The sequence below is a fragment of the Thamnophis elegans genome, chromosome 3, assembly GCF_009769535.1.
Source record: "Thamnophis elegans isolate rThaEle1 chromosome 3, rThaEle1.pri, whole genome shotgun sequence".
NCBI classification, from domain to species: Eukaryota; Metazoa; Chordata; class Lepidosauria; order Squamata; family Colubridae; genus Thamnophis; species Thamnophis elegans.
The window spans coordinates 50,159,191-50,182,088 of record NC_045543.1 but is presented as its reverse complement, the minus strand read 5'-3'; the positions used below and the strand labels follow the sequence as shown (position 1 = coordinate 50,182,088).

The 22,898-nt window shown below is 40.1% G+C and overlaps 1 protein-coding gene across 1 annotated transcript in view; it reads right to left on the bottom strand.

The window, feature by feature from the left end:
- Positions 1–22,898, bottom strand: part of DNAH6 (dynein axonemal heavy chain 6) — a 194,617-nt gene that overhangs the window by 124,146 nt on the left and 47,573 nt on the right. Inside the window, exons 29-38 of the mRNA XM_032214516.1 lie at positions 20,154–20,291; positions 18,205–18,372; positions 17,014–17,162; positions 15,735–15,842; positions 14,258–14,813; positions 13,061–13,183; positions 12,282–12,464; positions 8,654–8,797; positions 6,934–7,155; positions 5,919–6,066 (exon numbers count right to left, since the gene is read on the bottom strand). Coding sequence (XP_032070407.1) covers positions 5,919–6,066; positions 6,934–7,155; positions 8,654–8,797; positions 12,282–12,464; positions 13,061–13,183; positions 14,258–14,813; positions 15,735–15,842; positions 17,014–17,162; positions 18,205–18,372; positions 20,154–20,291 — 1,939 coding nt within the window. The remainder of the gene's footprint in view (positions 1–5,918; positions 6,067–6,933; positions 7,156–8,653; positions 8,798–12,281; positions 12,465–13,060; positions 13,184–14,257; positions 14,814–15,734; positions 15,843–17,013; positions 17,163–18,204; positions 18,373–20,153; positions 20,292–22,898) is intronic.

Below are 22,898 nucleotides of genomic sequence, written 5' to 3'. Positions count from 1 at the left end.
ACTGTGATTTTGCACTGAAATGAAAAATGCTAGTGTATCATTTTCAGAATAACTGAGAGATTATTTATTTATTTATTTATTCATTCATTCATTCATTCATTCATTCATTCATTCATTCATTCATTCATTTTTTTTACAGTTCCGAACTGTCTGTCTCCCCCAGAGAAGGATTCTGGGCAGGGTACAACAATTAATTAAATTAAATTAAGTTGACTCTGAAACAGAAGTTGTAAGATGTTCTGTATCCATGCTTTGGTAGGACTAGCAATAATAGATTTATTATGGATATAATGGTATTTATCTTCCATTTTATGATGAATACTGGAGAGAGATATGACAAAGTCCACCAGTAAGTTTAAAGCTAAAACCAGGCATGTCACAGCGCATTGTCAGCAAGGAGGCAGGCAAACATAAATAATATGTAAAATAAATAGCCTAACAGAAGCAATAAATCAGCTGTATGTTCTCTTCTAGCAATATGTTGTTAAAAGTAGAGAACAAAAGAAAGCCTTGGAAATTTTGATGGGGTGAAGGCAACAGAAGACGAGTGGCAGCCTATGAGTGACTGTCTGAAGTACTTCCCGGTCCAAATAGGGCCGCAATTGGTGCACCAGGCGAACCTGGGCAAAGACCCCCCTGGTCACAGCTGACAGGTGGTGTTCCAAGGTCAGCTGCGAATCCAGGAGGACCCCCAAATTGTGAACCCTCTCTGAGAGGGGCAATTTTTCTCCCCCCAGGGTTAAGGACGGACTGGATGGACTGTCCTTAGGGGGCAACATCCACAGCCATTCAGTCTTGTCAGGATTGAATGCAAGTTTGTTCACTCCCATCCAGACCCTAACAGCTTCCAGGCACTGGCACATCATTTCCACCGCTTCACTGAGTTGGCACGGGACGGACAGATACAACTGAGTATCGTCCGCATACTGGTGGTATTTAATCCCGTGCCGGCGGATGATCTCGCCCAGTGGCTTCATGTAGATGTTAAATAGGAGGGGGACAGGACCGACCCCTGTGGCACCCCATAATTGAGGGGCCTAGGAGTCGACCTCTGTCCTCCAACCAACACCGAATGCGACCTGTTGGAGAGGTAAGAGGAGAACCACCGTAAGACCGTGCTTCCCACTCCCACCTCTTCCAGCCGTCGCAGAAGGGTACCATGGTCGATGGTATTGAAAGCCGCTGAGAGGTCAAGGAGCACCAGGACAGAGGAATGCCCTCTGTCCCTGGCCTGCCAGAGATCATCGGTCAGTGCGACCAAAGCGGTTTCGGTGGAGTAGCCAGGCCTGAAACCAGACTGAAAAGGGTCTAGATAATCTGCTTCATCCAAGGTCTGTCGGAGTTGGAGGGCCACCACCTTCTCAACAACCTTCCCTAAGAAAGGGAGGTTGGAGACTGGGCGATAGTTTTTAAAAATAGCTGGGTCCAGAGAGGGCTTCTTGAGGAGGGGCCTCACCACCGCCTCCTTAAGAGGCCATGGAAAGGATCCCTCCATCAAGGAGGCGTTCATAATTCTCTGGAGCCAGCCTCGTGTTACCTCCCTGCTGGTCGAGACCAGCCAGGAGGGGCACGGATCCAGTAAACAGGCACTCATGGCTCCCATGGCCTTGTCCACTTCATCAGGGGTGACAAGCTGGAACTCATTCCAGAAAGTCTGAACAAGACCTTCCCTCGGCATCTTGGCTGGTTCTGTCCAAATGGAGTCCAGGTCTGTCCGAATCTGAGCGATTTTGTCCGACAGAAACTGAACAAACTCCTCAGCTCGACCCTGCAAGGCATCCCCTGTTTCCCTCCCCCATTCAGGAGGGAACGGTTTATCCTAAACAGGGCGGCTGGGCGAGATTCTGCGGACGCAATAGGAGCGGAAAAATGCGCACATTTTGCCCGTATCACCACAAGATAAATCCTAATAAAGGCTCTTAGCAGTGTTCAGTTGGATTCGGAGTTACTAGCCCTCCAGCGTCGCTCTAGGTGTCTTTTTTGGTGCTTCATCTCCTGGAGTTCCACAGTAAACCAAGGAGCAATCCGATCCAGGGCCGCTATGTTCCAAGCGGCGACCAGGGACTCTGCCGGATTGTGGGCAAGAGAGTCAAGTATCTCCCCAAGCTCCTTCTGAAAACCCAACGGGTCCATCAGGTGTCTGGGGTGGAACTACTTAATCGGTTCCACCTCCCTGCAGTGGGGGAGTAGCTTCCAAAAATCAAGCCTCAACAGGAAGTGATCTGACCATGACAAGATGTCTATTTCCTTTAACTCGAGATCACGTCTCCACTGCCCTGAGAGAAACACTAGGTCAAGCGTGTGTCCCGCTCTATGAGTCGGACCCTGGATTACTTGGTTCAAGTCCATGGCTGTCATGGAAGCCATGAACTCCTGGGCTCCATCAGACCGTTCGCCTAAGGATGGCAGATTAAAGTCCCCCAGTACTAACAGTCTGGGGAACTCAATCACCAACCCAACTACTGACTCCAGGAGCGCAGGCAGGGCTGTTGTGACACAGCTAGGAGGTAGGTACGGCAAGCCCACTTGAACCCCTAGGTCCAACTTCACAAGAAGGGACTCACACCCAACAATCTCCGGAGCAGGGCTCCTGCGAGGTGCTAAAGATTCCCGGATAATAATTGCCACTCCCCCACCCCTTTCTGGTGTCGTGGTTGATGGAGCACCTGAAACCCTTCTGGGCACATTTCGGAGAGGAGGACTCCTCCCTCATGGCCCAGCCAGGTCTCAGTAATACATGCCAGGTCTGCCCCCTCGTCAAGTATTAAGTCCCGGACGAGGGGAGCTTTCTGGATCACAGACCTGGCATTTAGCAACAGCAACCTGAGACCAGGGCCCTGGCTTCTCCTGCCACCTAGTCCTTGAGTTGAGCTTACAGGGCCGGAACAAGGGATCGCTGTGATGTAGCGAGCCCTCCTTCCCCGGTAATGGCTAGCCCTGTAGCCCCCGTCATATCTGCCTCTCCCCCACATGACCGGAATGCTCCGGCCCGCCCCCATCCCAGAAGGCCCTTCCCCCTCTCCCACGGCCCTCGCTCCACCTGGCAGGACACATCTATCACTCATTCTAGGATGAGGGCTAGGCCTGGGACCCCCTATCACTTCTGCTTGTGCACTCAGTGGGGGAGGCCCCAGGCTGCGCGCTCAATCCTCTTAGATGCACTCTCAATCACTCTCTCATACATACCCCACTAAAATCCATTAAAACATATAAAAATACAATAGCATAGTAAAAAATAGTTAAAATTATGTGGGTTCATTCAACCAGCAATCACCCCATACACTCTCCATATACAAACATTGCGCAGATCTTAACAGAAAGTACCACTCAAGTGGGATAGTGCAGAAATCGTGGTCGGGAACCAATGATAGTAAACAAGGAGGGAGAGTTCCACAGTCCCTCTCTCTCTTGTAGGTCCAGAGATGCAAGGAAAAGGGGGGAGGGCAAAGGCCCAGAGTCCGAAGTGGCTGGAGTGGTTATGGGGGGGCGGGGTAGACGCCTGTTGAAATCGATAAGTTCGCAGTCTCATCCCCCCCCCCACCTCACGATGATGACCCAGCCGACCTGGCCCGGGGTGCAGTCGCAAAAGGTCTTCTTGAGGAGCAGCAGATGGCGGATAGTAAATAGAAAGAGAGGGAGGAGGGGAGGCGGGAGGCCTAGAAGGGCTGATGCAACAGCAAAGGCCAACCGCCCAGTCCTGGCAAACATGGTTAGTCCACTCACAGCTCCTCCTCGGGGCACCACTCCAGTAACACCAGCTCCAAAGGTCTAACAATCTGAGTCTGGAGGTCCAATAGGCCCAAATCAATAAGCTCACTTCATTCTGCCCACGCCGTTCAAGCGCCGTCGCCACCGCCGCCACCAGTCACAAAATGCTGCCGTCCGGGAGCCACCCAAGAGCGACACCCTCCAGCAAGCCAGCACACCTGGAAGGTCTAGGAAGCCCAGTACAAATGGAGGCTTCGATCTCACACTCACTCCAGCATTCCCTCCAGCAATGCGGTCGGGAGCCGCTCGCTGTCCCAGCGCCGTCGCCGCCGCCATTCTCAAAACACCGCTGCTATCATCGCAAGCCAGCATGGGGGTGAAGGAAATTCAGGAGTTCTCAAAACATTGTCCAGGGGCCGCTTAGAGTGACCCCCCTCCCACCAAACGCTCCCCCGGCCTGCCCGACAGATAGTCTCTCACGGGGGACTCCTCCCTTCCAAAGCCTGGGAGCTCTGTCACTCGATATAGTTTATTTTGCCCTTTCTGTTGAAGGGAAAGGGAGGCACATAATTCTATCCTTTTTTTAAATCTCATAATAGATCGGTAAAACAAGAACAATAGATGGCCAAACCAATGTTTAGGTTAAAAAGCAAAATACTTTTTCTCCTGAACACACCTTTTGAAGATTCATACAGAGCATGAAGAAAAGTCCCAACACAGAACAACACATCTGAACCTTGACAGACTTGAACACTGGGCCCTATCTAACAAAATTAAATTCAATGGTGAGAAAAGCAAGGTTCTACATATAGGCAAGAAAAACCAAATGCACAGGTATAGAATAGGTGGTACCTGATTCAATAGTAGCAACTGAGAGAGGGTTCTTGGACTCCCAGTAGACAATCACTTAAATATCAGCCAGCAGTGTGCTGTAGCTGCCAAGAAAACCAATACAGTCCTAGGCTGCATTAAAAGATCACATGAAGTGTTAATACCACTTTATAATGCCTGGTAAGACCACATTTGGAATATTGCAACCAGTTTTGGTCGCCATGATATAAAAGAAGATGTTGGGACTCTAGAAGGAGTGCAGAGAAGAACAAAAAAGATGATTAGGGGACTGCAGGCTAAAACATATGAAGAACGGTTGCAGGAACTGGCTGTCTAGTTTAATAAAAAGAATGACTAGAGGGTGATATGATAGCGGTGTTCCAATATCTCAGGGATTGCCACAAAGAAGAGGGGGTCAGTCTATTCTCCAAAGCACCTGAAGGCTGGACAAGAATGAATGGATGGAAAGTAATCAAGAAGAGAAGCAACTTAGAACTAAGGAGAAATTTCCTGACTGTGAGAACAATTAATCAGTGGGACGGCTTGCCTCAAGAAGTTGTGGGTGCTCCAATACTGGAGATTTTAAAAAAGAATTGGATGATTATTTGTCTAAAATGGTATAGGGTTTCCTTCCTGAGCAGGGTGTTGGACTAGAAGACCTGCAAGATCCCTCCCAAATGTTATTGTATTATTTCTGCAAAAAAAAAAAAAAAAAAAAAAAGCAACCCTTAACTATTCATTAGAATCTAAGCTTTCAATCATGGCTATATTCCAACATTTAAAAGATGGAGGGGCTGGGTTGTCCATTTTCCACATATATCCATATTATTTAGGGTTGAGCGACATGCAGCCAGAGAATCTGGATCATTATATACAATTGTGTTTGTATTTAGTCTCACAGAAATTGCACTTCGGTATAATTTTAACATTATTTTATAAACAGGGAAGGGAAACATTTGATAAGCATCAGCAGTTGGGAATTCCTGCATGATTCAAAGAAGAGAGAGGCTGACTGAAAAATCCTCATTAAGCAAAAACTCAGGTTAACATGATAGAATATACGTAATAAGATGAATATATTAGATTTCTCAAATACCAATAGTGCCCTCTTGTGAGAGAAGCATATAATATAATACTGCAGCCTATATTCATATTTCAACTCAGTTTTCCTTTTGCTGTTACTTTGAGGTACAACTATATTGTTTCCCATTCATATCTAAAACAGGAAGAGTATTAATGAATTCCCCTTATCAGAAAGCTAATTGTCTTCAAATTCTGTTAGGTGATCAAGTGCTAGTTAGATAAGCAAAGCAAATAAAAAGAAAAGCAAAAACAAAATAATCAAATACAAGAAAAAGAATGTAATTATTTATCTTTACCTAAAATGTTTTTTCTTTTTTTTTCTAATTTTGATTCTATAATCTCTTGTGTCCTGGCTGAAGAAGTCTGAGCAGAAAAATTTAAGTAAACAGGAACATAGCCGGCTTCATCTTGTATTTTGTTAAGCAGTGCTTTTGCAACCACAGACTTTGTAAAAGAAAAGGTAGATAAATAAAAGGACATGTAAATACCGTAATTCCCTCTAATATTTACTATACTGCTACACATGTAGCAGACTACAGAATCCTATGAGCAGTATTACATTCCCCAATCATGTTTCTTCCATTTCTATGGGCCACAAAAATGTTCACATGCATGTTTTTTTCCTCCTCTCTTCTCAGTCTCACTAAACAAGGGACTCAACAAGTCTTTCAAAATGTTTATATTGCATTTGTTTTCCTTCTTCCTTTTTAGATGATTAGAGATACTGTAACCTTTATAATGAAGTTATACTTGTAACAGAGAATTAATTTCCAAAAATATAGAAACTATTATTCTTCCTGTAATCCTTCACACACTCTGGAAATTTCTAAAGTTAACTTCAAGTCAGGGAAACTTGGTGTTGCCTACAGATGGGTCCCCTGCTCCTGGCTGCTTTTGTCAAATTGGGGGGGGGGGGAGTTTTGTGCCAATTTGCTGCAGCTTTGGGATGTTTGTGCTGTCATAGCACACATCCAAAGGAAGTGTGTGTGTGGGGGGGGGGGTTGTTGCAACAGAATGGCTAATTACAGAAATGGGAAGAAAAGGGTTGAGTTAGGCCTACAGGAGGGGAAAATGTTCAAGTCTTGTCTATAGATGATGTCTTATTTGGCTTACATCCCTTCTGCTGTTATTTGTTAAATAAAGAACAATTACACAACACCCAACTGTATGGTGGGAGTCATAATTAGATTGGGCCTTAGTCAAAGAATGCCATAATGAACATTCCCTTTAAATCCCTCTTAAATCTGCTGGTTCCCCCCCCCCCCAAAAAAAACCCCAAATAATTTCACTGTGTGATCCAATACTTCTTACCTTGCCAACTCCAGTAATTCCTGTGAAGAGCACGGAATGTTTGACAGCTAGCAATTTTTCCATTAGAAACCCATAGCGTACAGTGTCAGTGGTAGGAACAAGCATTTCAAAAAATGGAATTGTCCTTTTGTATTTAAAGGTTGGTATAATTCGCTCCCAAGGATCCAAGCGTCTTGTATCATAATCAATGTAAACACTCCACAAATCACCAGAAGTTGGAAGCTAGAAGGTAAAACAATCATGTTAATGTTCTACCAAGGATCAAGAGAAAAGAATGGAACGTAAAGGAAAATGGGAAACGTTCTATTAATACAGATGTAGGACTTTGAATCATAAATTGCTCAGATTCTTTGATCCATAAACTAGCAGAAACTACTACAGTAATACATTTTTGGGTTTTTCTCTCTAATAATGAAAGCAGACTTTTTTTCATTATTCTCAGAATTTACCATTAAAAAAATATCTAATGCAAGTATTACACTATGTATTTTGAATCAGCAAAAAATCAAGGAAAACTTTATTTATTTTACATGTTTGCCAGTTGTTGTACATGGGGTTTACTTAGGTTTTAGACCAATAATAAATCTTACAGAGAATAAGAGCCAAGAATGCTGTCTATCAGTCTTTCAGACGACAGAAAATTATATCAATGATGCCATAAGTGCTGTACCTTTATTTACTGTGAGACCTGGAGGGTAAATAGAGTAAAATCACCTTGCTTTCCTCTTCTCTCTCCACCTCCCAGAAATCAGCAGCAAATGCTGGCAGGAAATGGGGAAGCTGATTCTTTAACATCAGCCCCTGTCAGCAAACTCGAAAAAGAGCTGACAGGCACAGATTGGGTGGAGGTGGGGGATATTTTCAGAAGATAAACCAGGAGAAAGAACCAGCCAACTTCTCTCTCTGCTGCTTCATGGAACAATCACCATGCCATTCCTGTCTACTGTGTTTAGCCTATCTTTAAACAAAGGTTCAGTCTAGTCAACTTGTTGTTTTAAAAGTAGCTGATCTAGGATTCTGAATGACAGATATGTTCAGAGACCTCATTATGAGGAACACCACAATTAAAAAAGCTGAAATCTCTTATTGTCTAAATTATAATAGCTTTAGAGAGCTGGGTCCAGAAACCAAAGGGAAAGAGAGATGATTTCAGCTATGTTTTCTGGTTCAGTGGAGGAAGTGGAGAAAGCAGATCTTAAGACACAGCAGAAAAAAAAAGTCTGCTGGTACATGGTTAGATGCATGTAAGAAAAGGTTCAAAGTAGTGATATGTGTTTCATCATTTCAGGATGGAATATTCCATTTTCCTCCAGGCCATGGCAAAATACTTTTTGAAAATGCCATTCCAGGGATGGTTTCCATCCTTCAAAGCAGAAGCAATTCAAGGTGATCCAGGCTGCTCCAACCTTGAAACAGGTTAGGAATCTGGTCCAGAAGATGTTAAACATTTCCAGTTCAGGGAATTTACTGGACCATCTCCAGTTCAAGAGGAGTTTTAGCAAGATCTACAGAGAAAGTTCTAGAATGTTCCCTTCCCAAATAGGAATTTTGCACATTCCAAGCCTATGCTTGTCTGGGGTATATCTGAATACAGAAACACTTGTTAATATCTTTTTTATAGGTTGAAATAAAGGAAACATTATTCTTGTTTTATTGCCACATGATAATGAAAAGCATTACCACAAATGCCAATGAATTATTCCCACAATATATTTCATACCTTGGCATCAGGGTTATCCTCAAATTGCTGTCTTACAAATGTATCAAAAGCATCCCAACAATTCTCCATTACATTTCCACCCACAGACCACAAATAACAGAAGACAAAGGTCTGGCACACAAGAGAATTCAATCGTGATTGTTCCTGCATAGGAAAAGATTATTAGGATTAGGTAACTACAAAGGTAATTTTGATAGAAAAAAGTGTAAGAAACATATCCTTGAGGAATATGAATTCAAATTTAAATTTATCTTCCCCGGGAAATAGCAGATTACTTTAAGAAATATCTACTCCACATATTTTGAGAAAGAAAAATAGAGCAAAAACAAGTGCACATTATATTTATATTTTATAATATTTAAGCACCATTCCCTAATGAACAATTATACAAGATTTTTTATACATTAATTCACAAATAACTAACATTCACAATATTCAGAAGAGTTATAATGCATTTCTACAATACAACAATTTCTGAACAATTCAGAAAGCATAATCATGTAACTTTTGATATTTTATTCCCAAATGTTGCCATTGGAATTTTGAGTTTAACCCGCACCAATATAGCTTCAAGCATCTGCAGATCTCCTCAGAATTCTGGGGGCTTCAAAGGGCAAAACTGGTGCTAAAAGGATTAATAACACTCCATAAATAATCATTCAAAATACAGATAGTCCTCACTTCATTACCACAATTCAGACTAGCAATATAGTTGCTAAGTGACATATAATGTGTTTATGCCTGACTGACAATATTAGTTCAGTTACTAAGAGAAATCGCCCTAAATGGATAAGCACAAAGTCATATGACAGAGACTTGCGACTTCCTGCTGGTTTCCCCATTGGGTTATCTTATCATGTCAGAAGCCAGCTGTGAATATCCGAAAGATAATCATGTGACCAAGGGGATGCTGTCATAAGTTCAAATGAACAAACAGGGCAGTCTTTAACCAAAGATGTTTGTATACCTAAATATTGGCCTGATTTTTCCCATTTTAAGGTGGTTGAAAAATTAAAGGGAAGCCTTAAGCTAACCTAATCATGTTCACTCATTAACCGCGTCCCTCAAACCAATCCAACTTAATCATAATATTACCAGCTTGTGGCTCACCTACAGAATAGAAATAGGAACTATAGTCCTGAGCCCAAGAAAAGTTGACTGCTTTCGTTTCCATTCACTGATAACAGAAGAAATACACTTAAACAACCCAATTTTAAATTTGTTTCTGTAACACTGTGTGTTATACCCACAAAAGGCATTTGAGAGTGGTGTCAAAAAGGGTAGAATCAATAGTCACAGGTTCACACTTAATCATAAATGGGGCATGTCTCATGAAAACATAGTCTGAAGAGTTGACATGAAAATTCAATTAAAATGAGATGAACTGAGAAATTTTAAGGAAAAATGAGTTCTGACAATTCATCAAACTTAATCTATATTCACAGGTTTCCAGTAAGTTTCTCCTAGAACAAAAATGCCAGTGCATATTTGAATCGCCTGCTTGGGATACAGGTGGTCTTCATTTAATTACTATTCACTCATTGACTGTTCAAATTTGCACTGAATGAGTGGTAAATTATAACTGATCTTTAGAGGTTTTGGCTGTTGCTGTGATCACGTGATCATGACCTGGGCATTTGGGATACGGATTCCAATTATGAAATTGCAAATAAGCTATAACCACATGATCACAATTTCCAAAATTCTCTGCCAACTTCCCACACGTAAAGTCAGTGGGAAAGCTAGCAGGAAATTGGGTGTCGTGATCAGATGAGATCCTTGCTTAATGTCCCATACACTTCTCACTTAACAAGTATCAGAAAAGAACTTACTGAAAGGGTATCTCTGCATTTTGTGTTTCATAGTACATTATCTAGCATTATCATTATTATGAGCCTGTCATTCCACCACAAGTGAATGCATTTTCATGAAGGTGAACATGTACATTTACACATACATGACTTCAAATTGTTACATTCAGAATGTATCTCTATAGCTAGCTGTCTAATTTTATATCTTTTTAAACAACAAGTTAATATAACTACTACAACAGGCTTCCTCTATATGTTTCAGGTAGAAACATCACTGCTATATTAAAGATAGAAAATACTGCTATCATAATTCTGAGATGAGGTTTTTTTGGAGGGGGGGGAATTCTTGGCTTCTATAGAGCAATCCATCATGGAAATAGAGCCAAGGTGGCGCAGTGGTTAAATGCAGCACTGCAGGCTACTTCAGCTGACTGCAGTTCTGCAGTTCGGCTGTTCAAATCTCACCGGCTCAGGGTTGACTCAGCCTTCCATCCTTCCGAGGTGGGTAAAATGAGGACCCGGATTGTTGTTGGGGGCAATATGCTGACTCTGTAAACCGCTTAGAGAGGGCTGAAAGCCCTATGAAGCGGTATATAAGTCTAACTGATATTGCTATTGCTAATATTAAACAGATGGCTGTGATACTCTGTATTTCTTTGAAATCAACAAGTGAAGCTATTTTCCATGTACTGTTGCTCTTAAAAATCATTGAACCGGGTCTGAATGGAAATGTCTTTTAAGCAGTGGTATTCTAGATGAAGAAAGAGGCTTGTGAAGTTTGTTCCATACTTAATCTTAAGAAATGTACTACAACTATATTCAAGCAGGTTTGGTAAATAGTGTTTGATACTTCTAATGTATGTTTCCCCCCTACATTATGCTGTAAAGTGCAACATAATATGTGCACATTATTTACCGACAGTAATCCCTAAACTCCTGGTTGCCATCAAAACCACTGGACTCCTTGCTCAAGCAAGGAATGTAGGAGTGCTAGGTGGAAGGGAGGAGTGCTAGTTGGAAGGTGAAATTTCATGGACAAACACCATGGAACTCAAGCAGGAGAACAGACGCTTTGTGTGGGTTATTGGAGGCCACAAGGGTCAGCGGAGGCCTTGGGAGAGCCGTTGGAGACATTGGGAAGGTCGACAGAGGTTATTGGTAGAAGTGGTACAGATGGGTATGTGCTGCAGACTACAGGTGGGCACATGCTATATAGAGCAGGGGTCCCCAACCCCCGGTCTGTGGACCGGCACCAGCCTGTGGCATGCCAGAAAGCAGGCCACGCAAACAAGCAAATCCCCCATCCATGAAATGCAGGCAGCACACGAAACCACACTCCCTCCAGTCTGTGGGAAAACCTCTCTCCATAGAATCGGTCCCTGGTGCCCCTGGGGGCCGCTGCTATAGAGTGCAGGCAGATGGAGAGTCAACAGAGAACGAGATCGTCTGCTGCTTCTATCACAGGAGAAAAAGGAAGCAGGAGCGATTTATAGGAGGAACTTGCAACTTTTCTTGTCAGCAGCTGTGATCCACTGCTACACTGTACTTGCAATCTGAGCATCCAAGTGCCCAGATTGTGATCACGTGATCATGGGGTGCTGCAATGGACAGAACTAACAAATGAAGATTGGTCAAAAGTCCATTTTTTTCAGCACTCTCATAATTTTGAGCAGTTGCTAAATTAATGGATATAAGCAGTAGAACAGAATAAGACTGGAATACATTAAAAATTCCTCTATTTCTTTTAGACCTAGCAGATCCCACCATGTAGGAAAAAGAAAGAGGAATGATACAAAGGATAAAACAAACAGACATACCAAGTTCATGTTGGGTCCTGCCTTTCCAAGAAGTAATGATTCCAGTAAACAGCAAAGAGTAACAACTTTACTGATGCTCACTTGTGTTATGGCTTGGGAACACTTTTTGTGAATATATTTTAGGCCATCTTCAACATAACGAGAAAAGAGTTCAAACAAATATGTTCTTGTTTCTTCATTGAGCTAAACAAAAATTAACATTGTTGTACAATTATTGTTTCCTCATCAACTCAGAAAAAATGTACATTTCATAAGAAGAAAGGAGATCTGATACATTAGTGTATATAGTATTGCACTCTAAAGTCTCCTATTCTAATAGGTCTAGAGTTGAAGTAGGGTAAATGAGAAAGTAAAGGGAGGTACTGGTATGCCCAGAAAGAAGATACCAAAGTTTATAGCCATTTTACAAAGCCATTTCAACAATGAAAAAGCAGATTATGAGAACTGAGAATCTCCTTCCTTCCTCCCTCCTTCCTTTGCCTATACTGCCCATCCCAAATTCTGGATCACTTACAATAATATAGATAAGTTAAAAATAAATCCCATGGCTATCAAATATAACATGATGATTGCCCAATGTAACGTAGCAGCAAAGACATGTGTATAAAAGAAAAACATTCAATATCTGCATGGATGCCAGACGAAAAAAGGCCAAGTGCCTTTGGGAACAGTGTATTCCGCAAATGCAGGGCCTGTAAAAAGGTGGCCTCAGAGAATATTCAATCTTAACAAAAATGTGCAAAATACTTAGTTATTATTATGTACTAGATAAAACATACTTTGTCTTCAAGGCCTGCCAGCCATGTTTTCACATAGGGCATCCATTTCAATTCCTCTGGGTCAATGTATACCATTCCACATCGGCTTACTGTGGCAGGTGAAGCAACTCTTAAGTCTTCTACCTAAAATTCATATAGCAGACACTGCATCTGTTTCTAGTTCAGCATATTCTTAAGCAAAGAAAGGAATGCAGATAAAGTTGCATCTTTGGTTCAGAAATAACATCTCTATTTCTTTGTTAATTGAGATTGTAATCTCAGACAAATACAGGAATTGTTGGATTTCATAGCAAAGAGGAAAGCTAGGCCCCTGAAGAAGAATTTCCAAATCTTTTATAAGAACTCTAATCAGGGGTCCTTGGTGCTCTCTGAACTTGCTGGTTTTCTTGCAAATGTTTCATTACCCAAACTAGGTAACATCATCAACACACTAGCATTGATGATGTTACCTAGTTTGGGTGGTGAAACATTTGCAAGAAAACAAACAAGCACCAAGGACTGATTTCAAACCTGGGCTACAAATATTCTCCTTTATTGGAACTCTAATCACACAAAAGTAACAAAACAAAACAAAACCAGTAATGGATTCAGGGTACAGTATTTTTAAAATACAATAATAATATTAAGGGAATATTTATTCAAGCCTTGTAATTTTTGTAAAAAAAACCAAACCAAAATAAAAACCTACCAATGTTTAGAATGGAAAGAAATTATTTCCCATCAAGTTATTGCTATTCCCTTCTGCCTATCTGCTTGAGTCAATAGCATACACTGGCTAGCTTCTCCCAGTAATGGAGACAACACATGAGACAGTCATAAAATATTATGAATCATACCTAATTTTTTTTTAAAACTTCAAACCTAGCCCAGGTGTAAAATTGTTGTTCAATTGCATAACAATACAAGCAAGATTTTAGGCTAGACAACATTTACTGCCTCATATAAAAGAAATACAAGAAAGAAAAAAATTGAAAACAGCAATGGATTCCCCCAATGCTAAAATGTAAGAGATAAAGTTAGAGCTCTTTTTTTCATTTTGAATAAGACAAGAAGCCTCTACATTTATCCAACACATATTAGTTTTGAAGATTTGAACAGTGAAGCTGTCCTTGAGAAAAACACTGGAAGAAGCCCAGTGAAATCCAATGATACTGAACAGAGCATTAGAAAAATCATTAAAATGAAGAATGTAATTACCTCAAACATCATATGGATGGAAGGTGTGAGTTTGATTCTTTCACTGTTAGCCAAACAAAGCATCTTGTTGTCATCTAGAACCGTGTTCAGATTTTCGATCCATAAGGCATCCACAGGTCCATCACTGATGATCCATTTATGATCTTCAGAGGTATCGACCACAGCAGCTCGCACACTAAGTGCCATTAAGCCATCTTTCCATTCCAGGGTTAAATTGTTAACTTCACCATATAGCTCACCCATAGTTATTGATTTAGGATTCAGAACGTATGTTTTAACTGGCTGGAAAAAATGATAGTCCTCACCTGCTTTATGTAAAGTTCCAAGTGTATCTGCTAAAATTTGGTAAACTGTCGTTTTTCCACCTCCTGTTGGTCCAACAAGCATGACCCCATGCCTTACCAGCATAGTTTCATACAGCTGAATCACTTTACAGATCATACAATCTTCGGTCTGCAATCCTTTGGAAAGGATGGTATCTACTATTGTTGACTGCAGCACTCCGTAATTATGTTCTGGGATTATGACTCCAGGGAAAAGGTCAGATATAATTCCACTAAAAGAAAGGAAGCACAAAAGATTTGCTCATTTATTTACATTAGTGCAAAATGTACGTTATCAACGAGAACATTTCACATAGCAAATAAGGAGAGGATTTGAATTCAGTTGTTCATTCCCCTAATTCTCCTTTTCTTTTATCCCATCTTTCAATTGAAATGCTGACAGACAAGGTTGGGTAAAATCCATATTGGGATTGTGGGTTGTCTATTCCCCAACTATGGCCAGAATACAGAAATGATCATAATGATAGTTGTAAACAGTCAGTAGGAAAAATAAAAAGTCCAGATTCAAAAATTTTAAGTCTAAAATTGCCTTGTCCTTACCATTTCCATGTACTAAATTGAAGCAGTCAGGCATACGATATCAGAGAGGATAGCCAGAAATGAGAAATATTCATAACAAAATCTAGATTTTCAGCTTGCAGGTACTCACTCATCCAACATAGTTCCCAGAAGTATTTATTTATGAAATTTGCTTTCTGTCCATCTCACCATGAGATGACCCTGCATGACTTTATAGTGCAGAGTCTAACAGGATTTTGCAACTCAGCAAATCTTCATCTGCTTAATAGATATATGTGTTTGGAATCAACATAAACAAAGGCATTCTTATTATGGCTATCCAGGTTCTGATAACCTCTTGCTTGGATTATTACAGTAGATTCTTTATGGGATTGTCTTTGAAACAACAGTAGACTAACTAATTGCAATCATACAGACTAGACCTTAAGATTGTTAACTAGGACTGAAGAATGGAATTAAACCTCATCAGTTCTTTAGCATATTTATTGATTCACAATCAGTTTTTGGATCCAGTTTCAAGTGCCTAAGAGTTTAAGGAAACCACCTGTTTTCATTTTTTATTTAATTGTGTAACTTATAATGAAATAAAAAGTAATAATTAATTTTAAAAGTACCTGAACAAAAGAGCATCATCTGCAAGAAATTTTGGGAGATTCGAATCTCGTAATGCTCTTATTAAAACAACTTCTTCATTCAGATTTGGATGCTCTCTCTTTAGTGATCTAGATTTACAGAAAACAGTATTTTAAATTTATATTAACATTAGTATATCAGTTGCATTAAACGTATAAATAGGTGTGTGTTTGTATGTATACACACAAACAGAGAGAGAGAGAGGGAGGGAGGGAGGGAGGGAGAGAGAGAGAGAGAGAGAGAGAGAGAGAGAGAGAGAGAGAGAGAGGTATAGATATACATGTTTTATAACTTGTGCAATAACACTTTTGATGAATACCAATATTTGATAAGTACCAACTTTAGGGATTTTTAGTTATTAGGGAAGACCTTTATAAAAGTCATATACACATATGTATATCTAATGCAACCATCACACTAATCTTAATATAAACTTAAAATATTGTTTTCTCTAAATTTAGATCACTACACGTTCACTTTGGTGTTTTCAACACAAATGCGAGCAAGTGATCTATATTTACAAAAAATAGCATTTTAAGCTTACATTAACCTTAGTGTGTCAGTTACATTAGTGTATAGGAGTATATAGATAGATGTATGTATGTATAGGAGTTTTATAAAGGTCTTTCCTAATAACTACAAAATTCCTAAGATTGATGCTGGATGCATGCCAATATCCTTTCTTTTTGCTAGGTGTTTTACACATTTTCTCTTTCACAATCATATACAAACTGCTAAAATAGATGAATTAAACCTTCATAAAAAAACCAAACAATGGATAATTCTGCTTATTGTATACCAAGTTCTATATAACATTAATCTTTTCAGTGTAAAAATATACATTAAAGTGGAGTTCACCAAAAGCATTATTTACACATAACCAGAAATAATTTTATTTTCTACCAGTCTACTATCTAAAGCTTTTCCTAACAATAGGGGAATGTATCAGCCTCTGTATACTTTGAGCTCCACAGAATTGCTACAACAATAGTTCTCATAAAATTGGACTTCACAGAACATATGAGAGCCAGTTTGGTCTATTGGTTAAGGCCCAGACCAGAAAGCAGTCAAGTCCCACCTTAACCATCAAAGCCAGTTGAATGATTTTAGGCTAGTCACACTCTCTCAGTCCATTCCACCTCACAGGGTTGTTGTGGGGCAAACAAGAGGAGGAGGAAGTTATGTTTACCACTTTGAGTTATTTGTAAACATAATAAAGCCGGGGATACAAACAAATAAAGGAATAAGTTAATATTTTACCCTGCCATGACTAACACAGACTTGACAGCTCTCATTCCAAAGTCATAGTGGTCTTGTTGGGAAAGCTGTTCACTACAGAGTTTATACATCTGAGTCATCTTCCTTGCAAGTATTTTACTTGATTCAAATCCTTCAGAGTACAGGATAACCTGAAATATAAAATGCATTCTTACAAAAGTCAGAAATCTTAAGCATAACTAAATGAGAACCAATTTGTTCTACTGATTAATATAATTCTTTATTGGCCAAGTGTGATTGGAGTGTGATTGGACACACAAGTGTGATTGGACACACAAGGAATTTTTCTTTGGTGCATATGCTCTCAGTGTATATAAAAAGACAACATACATTTGTCAAGAATCATAAGGTACAACACAGAGGGTACAAATAAGCAATCAGGAAACAATTGGTATCAATATAAATCCTAAGGATACAAGCAAAAAAATTACAGTCCTGCAGTCAGAAGTGGGAGGAGATGGGTGACAGAAACAATGAGAAGACTAATAGTAATAGTAATAAGATGCTCTCATAGAAACCAGGAGATTGTGAGAGCTAGTCCTGCCTTAGGCACGAAAGTCAGCTGGGTGACTTTGGGCCCTCTTTCAGCCTAAGTCAGCTCATAGAGCTGCTGTTGTGGGGAAAAGAGGAGAAGGAAGGAGTATTAGGTCATCTTAATTAGTAAACACATGCCGCATGCACACACACACACACACACACACACACTAATTAAAAAGTTGATTTTAACTAAAAGGCTGCTAATTACAAACCTATTAGCCTGTTGAAGAAAGTATATGCCAAATACCTTTAATTAATTTAAATAGCTTTAATAATAGTAATAATAGTTTTAATTGATTATTAAAACTATTGAATCCAAAGTGAAAATACTCATGCTGAGGAACAGGAGGGATTCCGATGGGATTGTTTGATCTTGGTTGAACCGTTGTTTAGCCTTGTACAATTTAGCCAAAAAATACTCCTCATTGCTCAAAGGCCTCCTTTTCACAACCTTCACATATTGCAAATTATGTTTTTAATTGCTTCTAAGCAGGAGGTTTGGAAAAAAACATTTACCGTACCTGGTTTAGACTGATTGTCTGGGCTGTGGAAAATGTGTAAGCAATTGAATGATGGACCTGCTCTACTATTGTTAATTGCTGCCTCTGGCCCTAATAATAGGTTTTGAAAAAGTACCTCTGCAATCAAAGCATAGTTTGGAACCATCATAGAAAATGGCCTGAAGAGTGCTTTTAGGTTGTCAGGTAACTCTGTGCGCCCAGCATAGCCAGGATTCATAGTAATAAAAGCTGCACAAGTCATAATTAATTTGATTTCACGTCCTTCAAACATAAACCGAGTGACCTTTTTTAAAAGGAAAAAAGGAAAAAAAGAGAAAGCCATTACATTTATATTTTCATTCAAATTACATTATTCTTTATTTTAGGCATAGATCAGAACCTTCATGAATACAATATAATTATACATAAAACATAAGATATTAATTTATATAAAATATAAAACCATAGTATCATAAACATGATAATAAACCAATGCATATGAAAATTAAAATATCTGGTTCAGCATTATTTCTTTCCATTATATACATATTCCAATGTCTGTTCTGAAAAGTAAAAACAAAGGAAGCAATGTTTGAAAGTCACTCCAATCAGATAAGAACAGCTAATGTCTCCTATATTTTCTATAAATCACCACAGAGTGTAGCTCATTGCATCTGTTATGTATAGGAACTGTTCAGTAAGATACTTAGCTAGTTTAAGCAAGTAATAAGTTGAAACAAAAGACACATTTATTTGATGTTCTGTCTCATTAACTCATTTTAACACTTGGTTTAGCATGCCTAGGCCCTAAAGTCATGAGAAATAGTTATGAAAAACCACATGAACTGAGTTTAGCTAGAATGATAGCGCCACACAGAGTGACAGGAATCATTCAAAACCAAAGGCCAGACCTAAAAGGCACCAGATTTAATTCTAATTAAAAATTAAACATGGCACCCAAATCTTTGCCTTGACTTTCAATGGAACAGTCTCAAGTCTTAACAGTGCATTGGGGGCTTGGAAAGTAGATTTTTGAAACGTGGACTAGATCTCATCTAAAAGTGGAATATAGATTGGATTCTGTAAAATAACTGGGAAGACTACTTGCTTCAAAATATGCTGAAAGCACAAACATATACTGGGTACCTCTAGTTTAATAAATTACCATAGCAGCAGATCTCTCCTAAGTATTTTGGGATGTTACATATTGTGTTCTTTTAGAATACCAGAACAATGAAAAATAATGCTCAAGTAATTGAATCCTTGATGTTGCTCAATATCTCCCTTGTTATTATTTATTTTCTTAGCATATGGCATTTGTACATTAAAAGCCAGGAAGCCTACAATGTTATTACAGAAATGTTTTGGCTGTCTAGGATTGCTAGTTTATTTAGTTCACACTTGTGAGCTACCCAGGGGCCACCGCAGGGGACAAACTAGCACCACACATAGCTAATGATTTTTTGTGGGAGTGTCAGCATCATCCAGGGGGTTTCTCCATCAATTTTGCCTCATATTTGAGAAGGTCCACCGCCAGTTGATTTCTTCCCACTAGAATGGTATCTATTTAACTACTTGCATTTTTGCATGCTTTCAAACTGCTAGGTTGGCAGATGCTGAGGCATGTAATCGGAGCTCACTCCATCATGTAATGCTGGGATTAGAACTGATGGAGTATAGAGGGGTGACCTTTTCTGGGCAGCAAATCCATCACCTTTAAGCTGCTGAGCCACCATGGTTCTTCTTCCTTGATTATATCAGCAATGACTTTTTAGGGTATTTTTTTGTATACACTGGAATGTTTAATATTTTTCTTATTAGTGCTCCACTGAAAATGACAAGTTTGTGGAGTAAATTACAACAATGTCTGCAAAGAACAGGATGGCTAGTATTAATTGGCATCCTTCGGAGAATGAAAATCATGTCTTATTAATGAATTTATATAAAAATTTAAGAGGTGTGGGGTAAAAATGTTTCCCTCTTTCATTCTTCTTGATACAGAGAACCAAAATATGCTAATTAATACTTATCTACCTATTACATTTGGGGTGGGGGGGAGAAATCATGAAACAGGACATTTGGTACCTTTGCTGCTTTAGCATTCCTTATTGTAATCAATTGTTGGGCTATAACAGACAGAACTTCAATGTCAATTCTATTGAATTCATCAAAGCAACACCATGCTCCAGACTGTGCCAAACCGCTGAAGAAACGCCCCATCATCTGAAACAATATGTATACATTGATGTTACATTGTCTTAAATATTTATCCTCAGCTCAGTTGTAGTTTCAAGTATCAACTCCTAAAGTGCATAATGAGAAGGATGCATACATCCAAGTTCCATGAGGTCTGTGTTAAATCTCTGCATCACTTCATCAAAACAATAGAAGCCTATTTCAGCTTTACTCTGACTTGTTTGTATGTTTGATACCAACCGGCTCATTAGCCCAAAGTAAATTAGGGATACTTCTGCTGACTGCCAACTGCCAGCAATTTGACCCTGATTGGCTCAAGGTTGACTCAATCTTTCATCTTTCCGAGGTGGGTAAAATGAGAACCCAGATTATTGGGGACAATATGCTGACTCTATAAACATCTTAGAGCGGGCTGTAAAGCACTGTGAAGTGGTATATAAGTCTAAGTGCTATAACTATTGCTATAGTTTGAAGCTGATTTATGAACAATTTTGTGTGCTGCTATTGGACATTACAACTAAACATGGTATACTGGTTTAATGGTTATGGTTACATTGCTTTATCCAGAGGTGGGTTTCACATCATTTTACCACCGGTTCACCGTGCACCAAAACTATGAGCATGGGTGCATGTACGCTCACTTCGTGAGTGCACCTGTCTTCCGTGCATGCACTTTGCTCACACATGTGATCTCCCCGTGGAGATTCGTACCCTCACCACCGTCCAGACCTTCCGCACAGCCCTCAAGACCTGGCTATCCCGTCAGGCCTGGGGATAAAGATCGTAATCTGTCCCCACCCGAATGATGAATGAATGTTGTGTACTATTTTTACTTAGGTATTGTTTTATGTTTACTGTTTTGTACCCCCCTCCCTATATTTTGTAAGCCGCCCTGAGTCCCCTCAGGGAAATGGGCGGCCTATAAATAATAATAAAACTAAAAAACTAAACTAAACATGTGGCTTGTACACATGTGTGCGGCTTAGAAAACGTGGCTAAATAGGACAGCATAGAGCTGGGGTGGGGGGGTGGGCCCGGGCCCACCCACAGGTTGCCACTACTGGTTCACCCGAATCAGTCCGAACCGGCTGAATATCACCACTGGCTTTATCCCAACTTCAAAGAGAAATGGGAAGGAGAGACTCAAAATTTAAACTTAGTTCATAAAATTAAGTGGCAGGTGTAGATGCTTTCCTGGTTCTTTCCATCTTTTTTTAATGGCAACAAACTTCTCTACCCGCCATGCTTCAGCACTCCTTTACTCCTCTATAGCAACCAGGCCAGGCCTTTTGTAACTGATTGTTGATGATTTCATTCATAAATATTTATATGTAGATGTTAAAAGCATAGTTACTCTTAGAATCTATATCGACAGTTCAATAGATGTAATTACTGAGTGACCTAATAGACTTTGCTGTCATTTTCCATGCACTTTATGCTAATATTTGTCCACCCCTTTAGGGACCAAGTTAAACTTTTGTACTGTTTGCAAAAAAGCAACACAACAAAACAGTTCCAAGAGTGACTAATACCCACTAAGGATTCTTTCTAATTTGCATCACTTCTTCATCCTTCCAATAATAAAAGAACAAGCAACACTTACAAGTTCTGAGCAATGAGAAAAACATGTATGTAAATCAAGCCATTATGTATTTGAATATTTAAGGAGCAGATTCTGGCTTATTTAATAAACCAAGATTAGGCACATCTAAACAAAGCTACTGATCTTACTACGAAGAGCATGAAGGGGTCTGAACACAGAGAATTATTGTACAATAATCCAATTTGCTGTAATTAATTCTGTTAGAGGAATCATTAATATGAGAAATAATTTCTTTTTTTATTAAAATAAAAAAGGGACATTGATTGATTGATTGATTGATTGAAGTTTATTTATATGCCGCCCTTTTCCCTGGGGGGACTCAGGGCGGCTCACAACCACTGTTCCCTCTAAGGTGCGCGCCTGCGCGGCCGCGCACATGAAAAGAAAAGACCGCGCAGGACTTTTTAAGTCCCGCGCAGTGATTTCCACAGGCTCCGGAGCTGGGGAGGAGGTCCTTTGCAGGTGCTGGCCAACTGGCCCTGGACTTGTTTTGATGACCACGGGGCGACTGACAGTAATTGTGAAGCCCCAAAGCCCCCGCCACCACCGGACTAACTGCTGCTGCCTTCTCCTCCTCTAACAGCACCGCCGGATTTGCTGCCCGGCGCTGCGGCTTTGAGGAGCCTTGAGGCTACGGGAGCCAGCCAGTAGGAAGGCAGCGGGGGGGCGGGAGCAGGAAAAAAAGCCCCGATGGCTCCTCAAAAGCACGGCAGTGGAGGAGGGGACAGGGTAACGTGGAGCTCAGGTGCTCCGAGCAGAGGGGGAGCCGCGGGAGCTTTTGCAGCTTCACCTCAGCCGCAGCGCTGGGCAGCAAATGTGGTGCTGTTGGAGGAGGAGGAGATGGCAGCAGTTATTCTAGTTGTTGCAATGAGCAATACTCATTGCTTCCATTATTATCTTCATGCCTGAAAGATGACCTTTCCATTTTAAAAGTAAATTATTTATGGAAAAAAGCCCAGTATCCATTTCAGGTTATGTAAGTAAAGTTAGATAGCTATAGAAAGTACAGACTAATATCTGTTTATATTTTG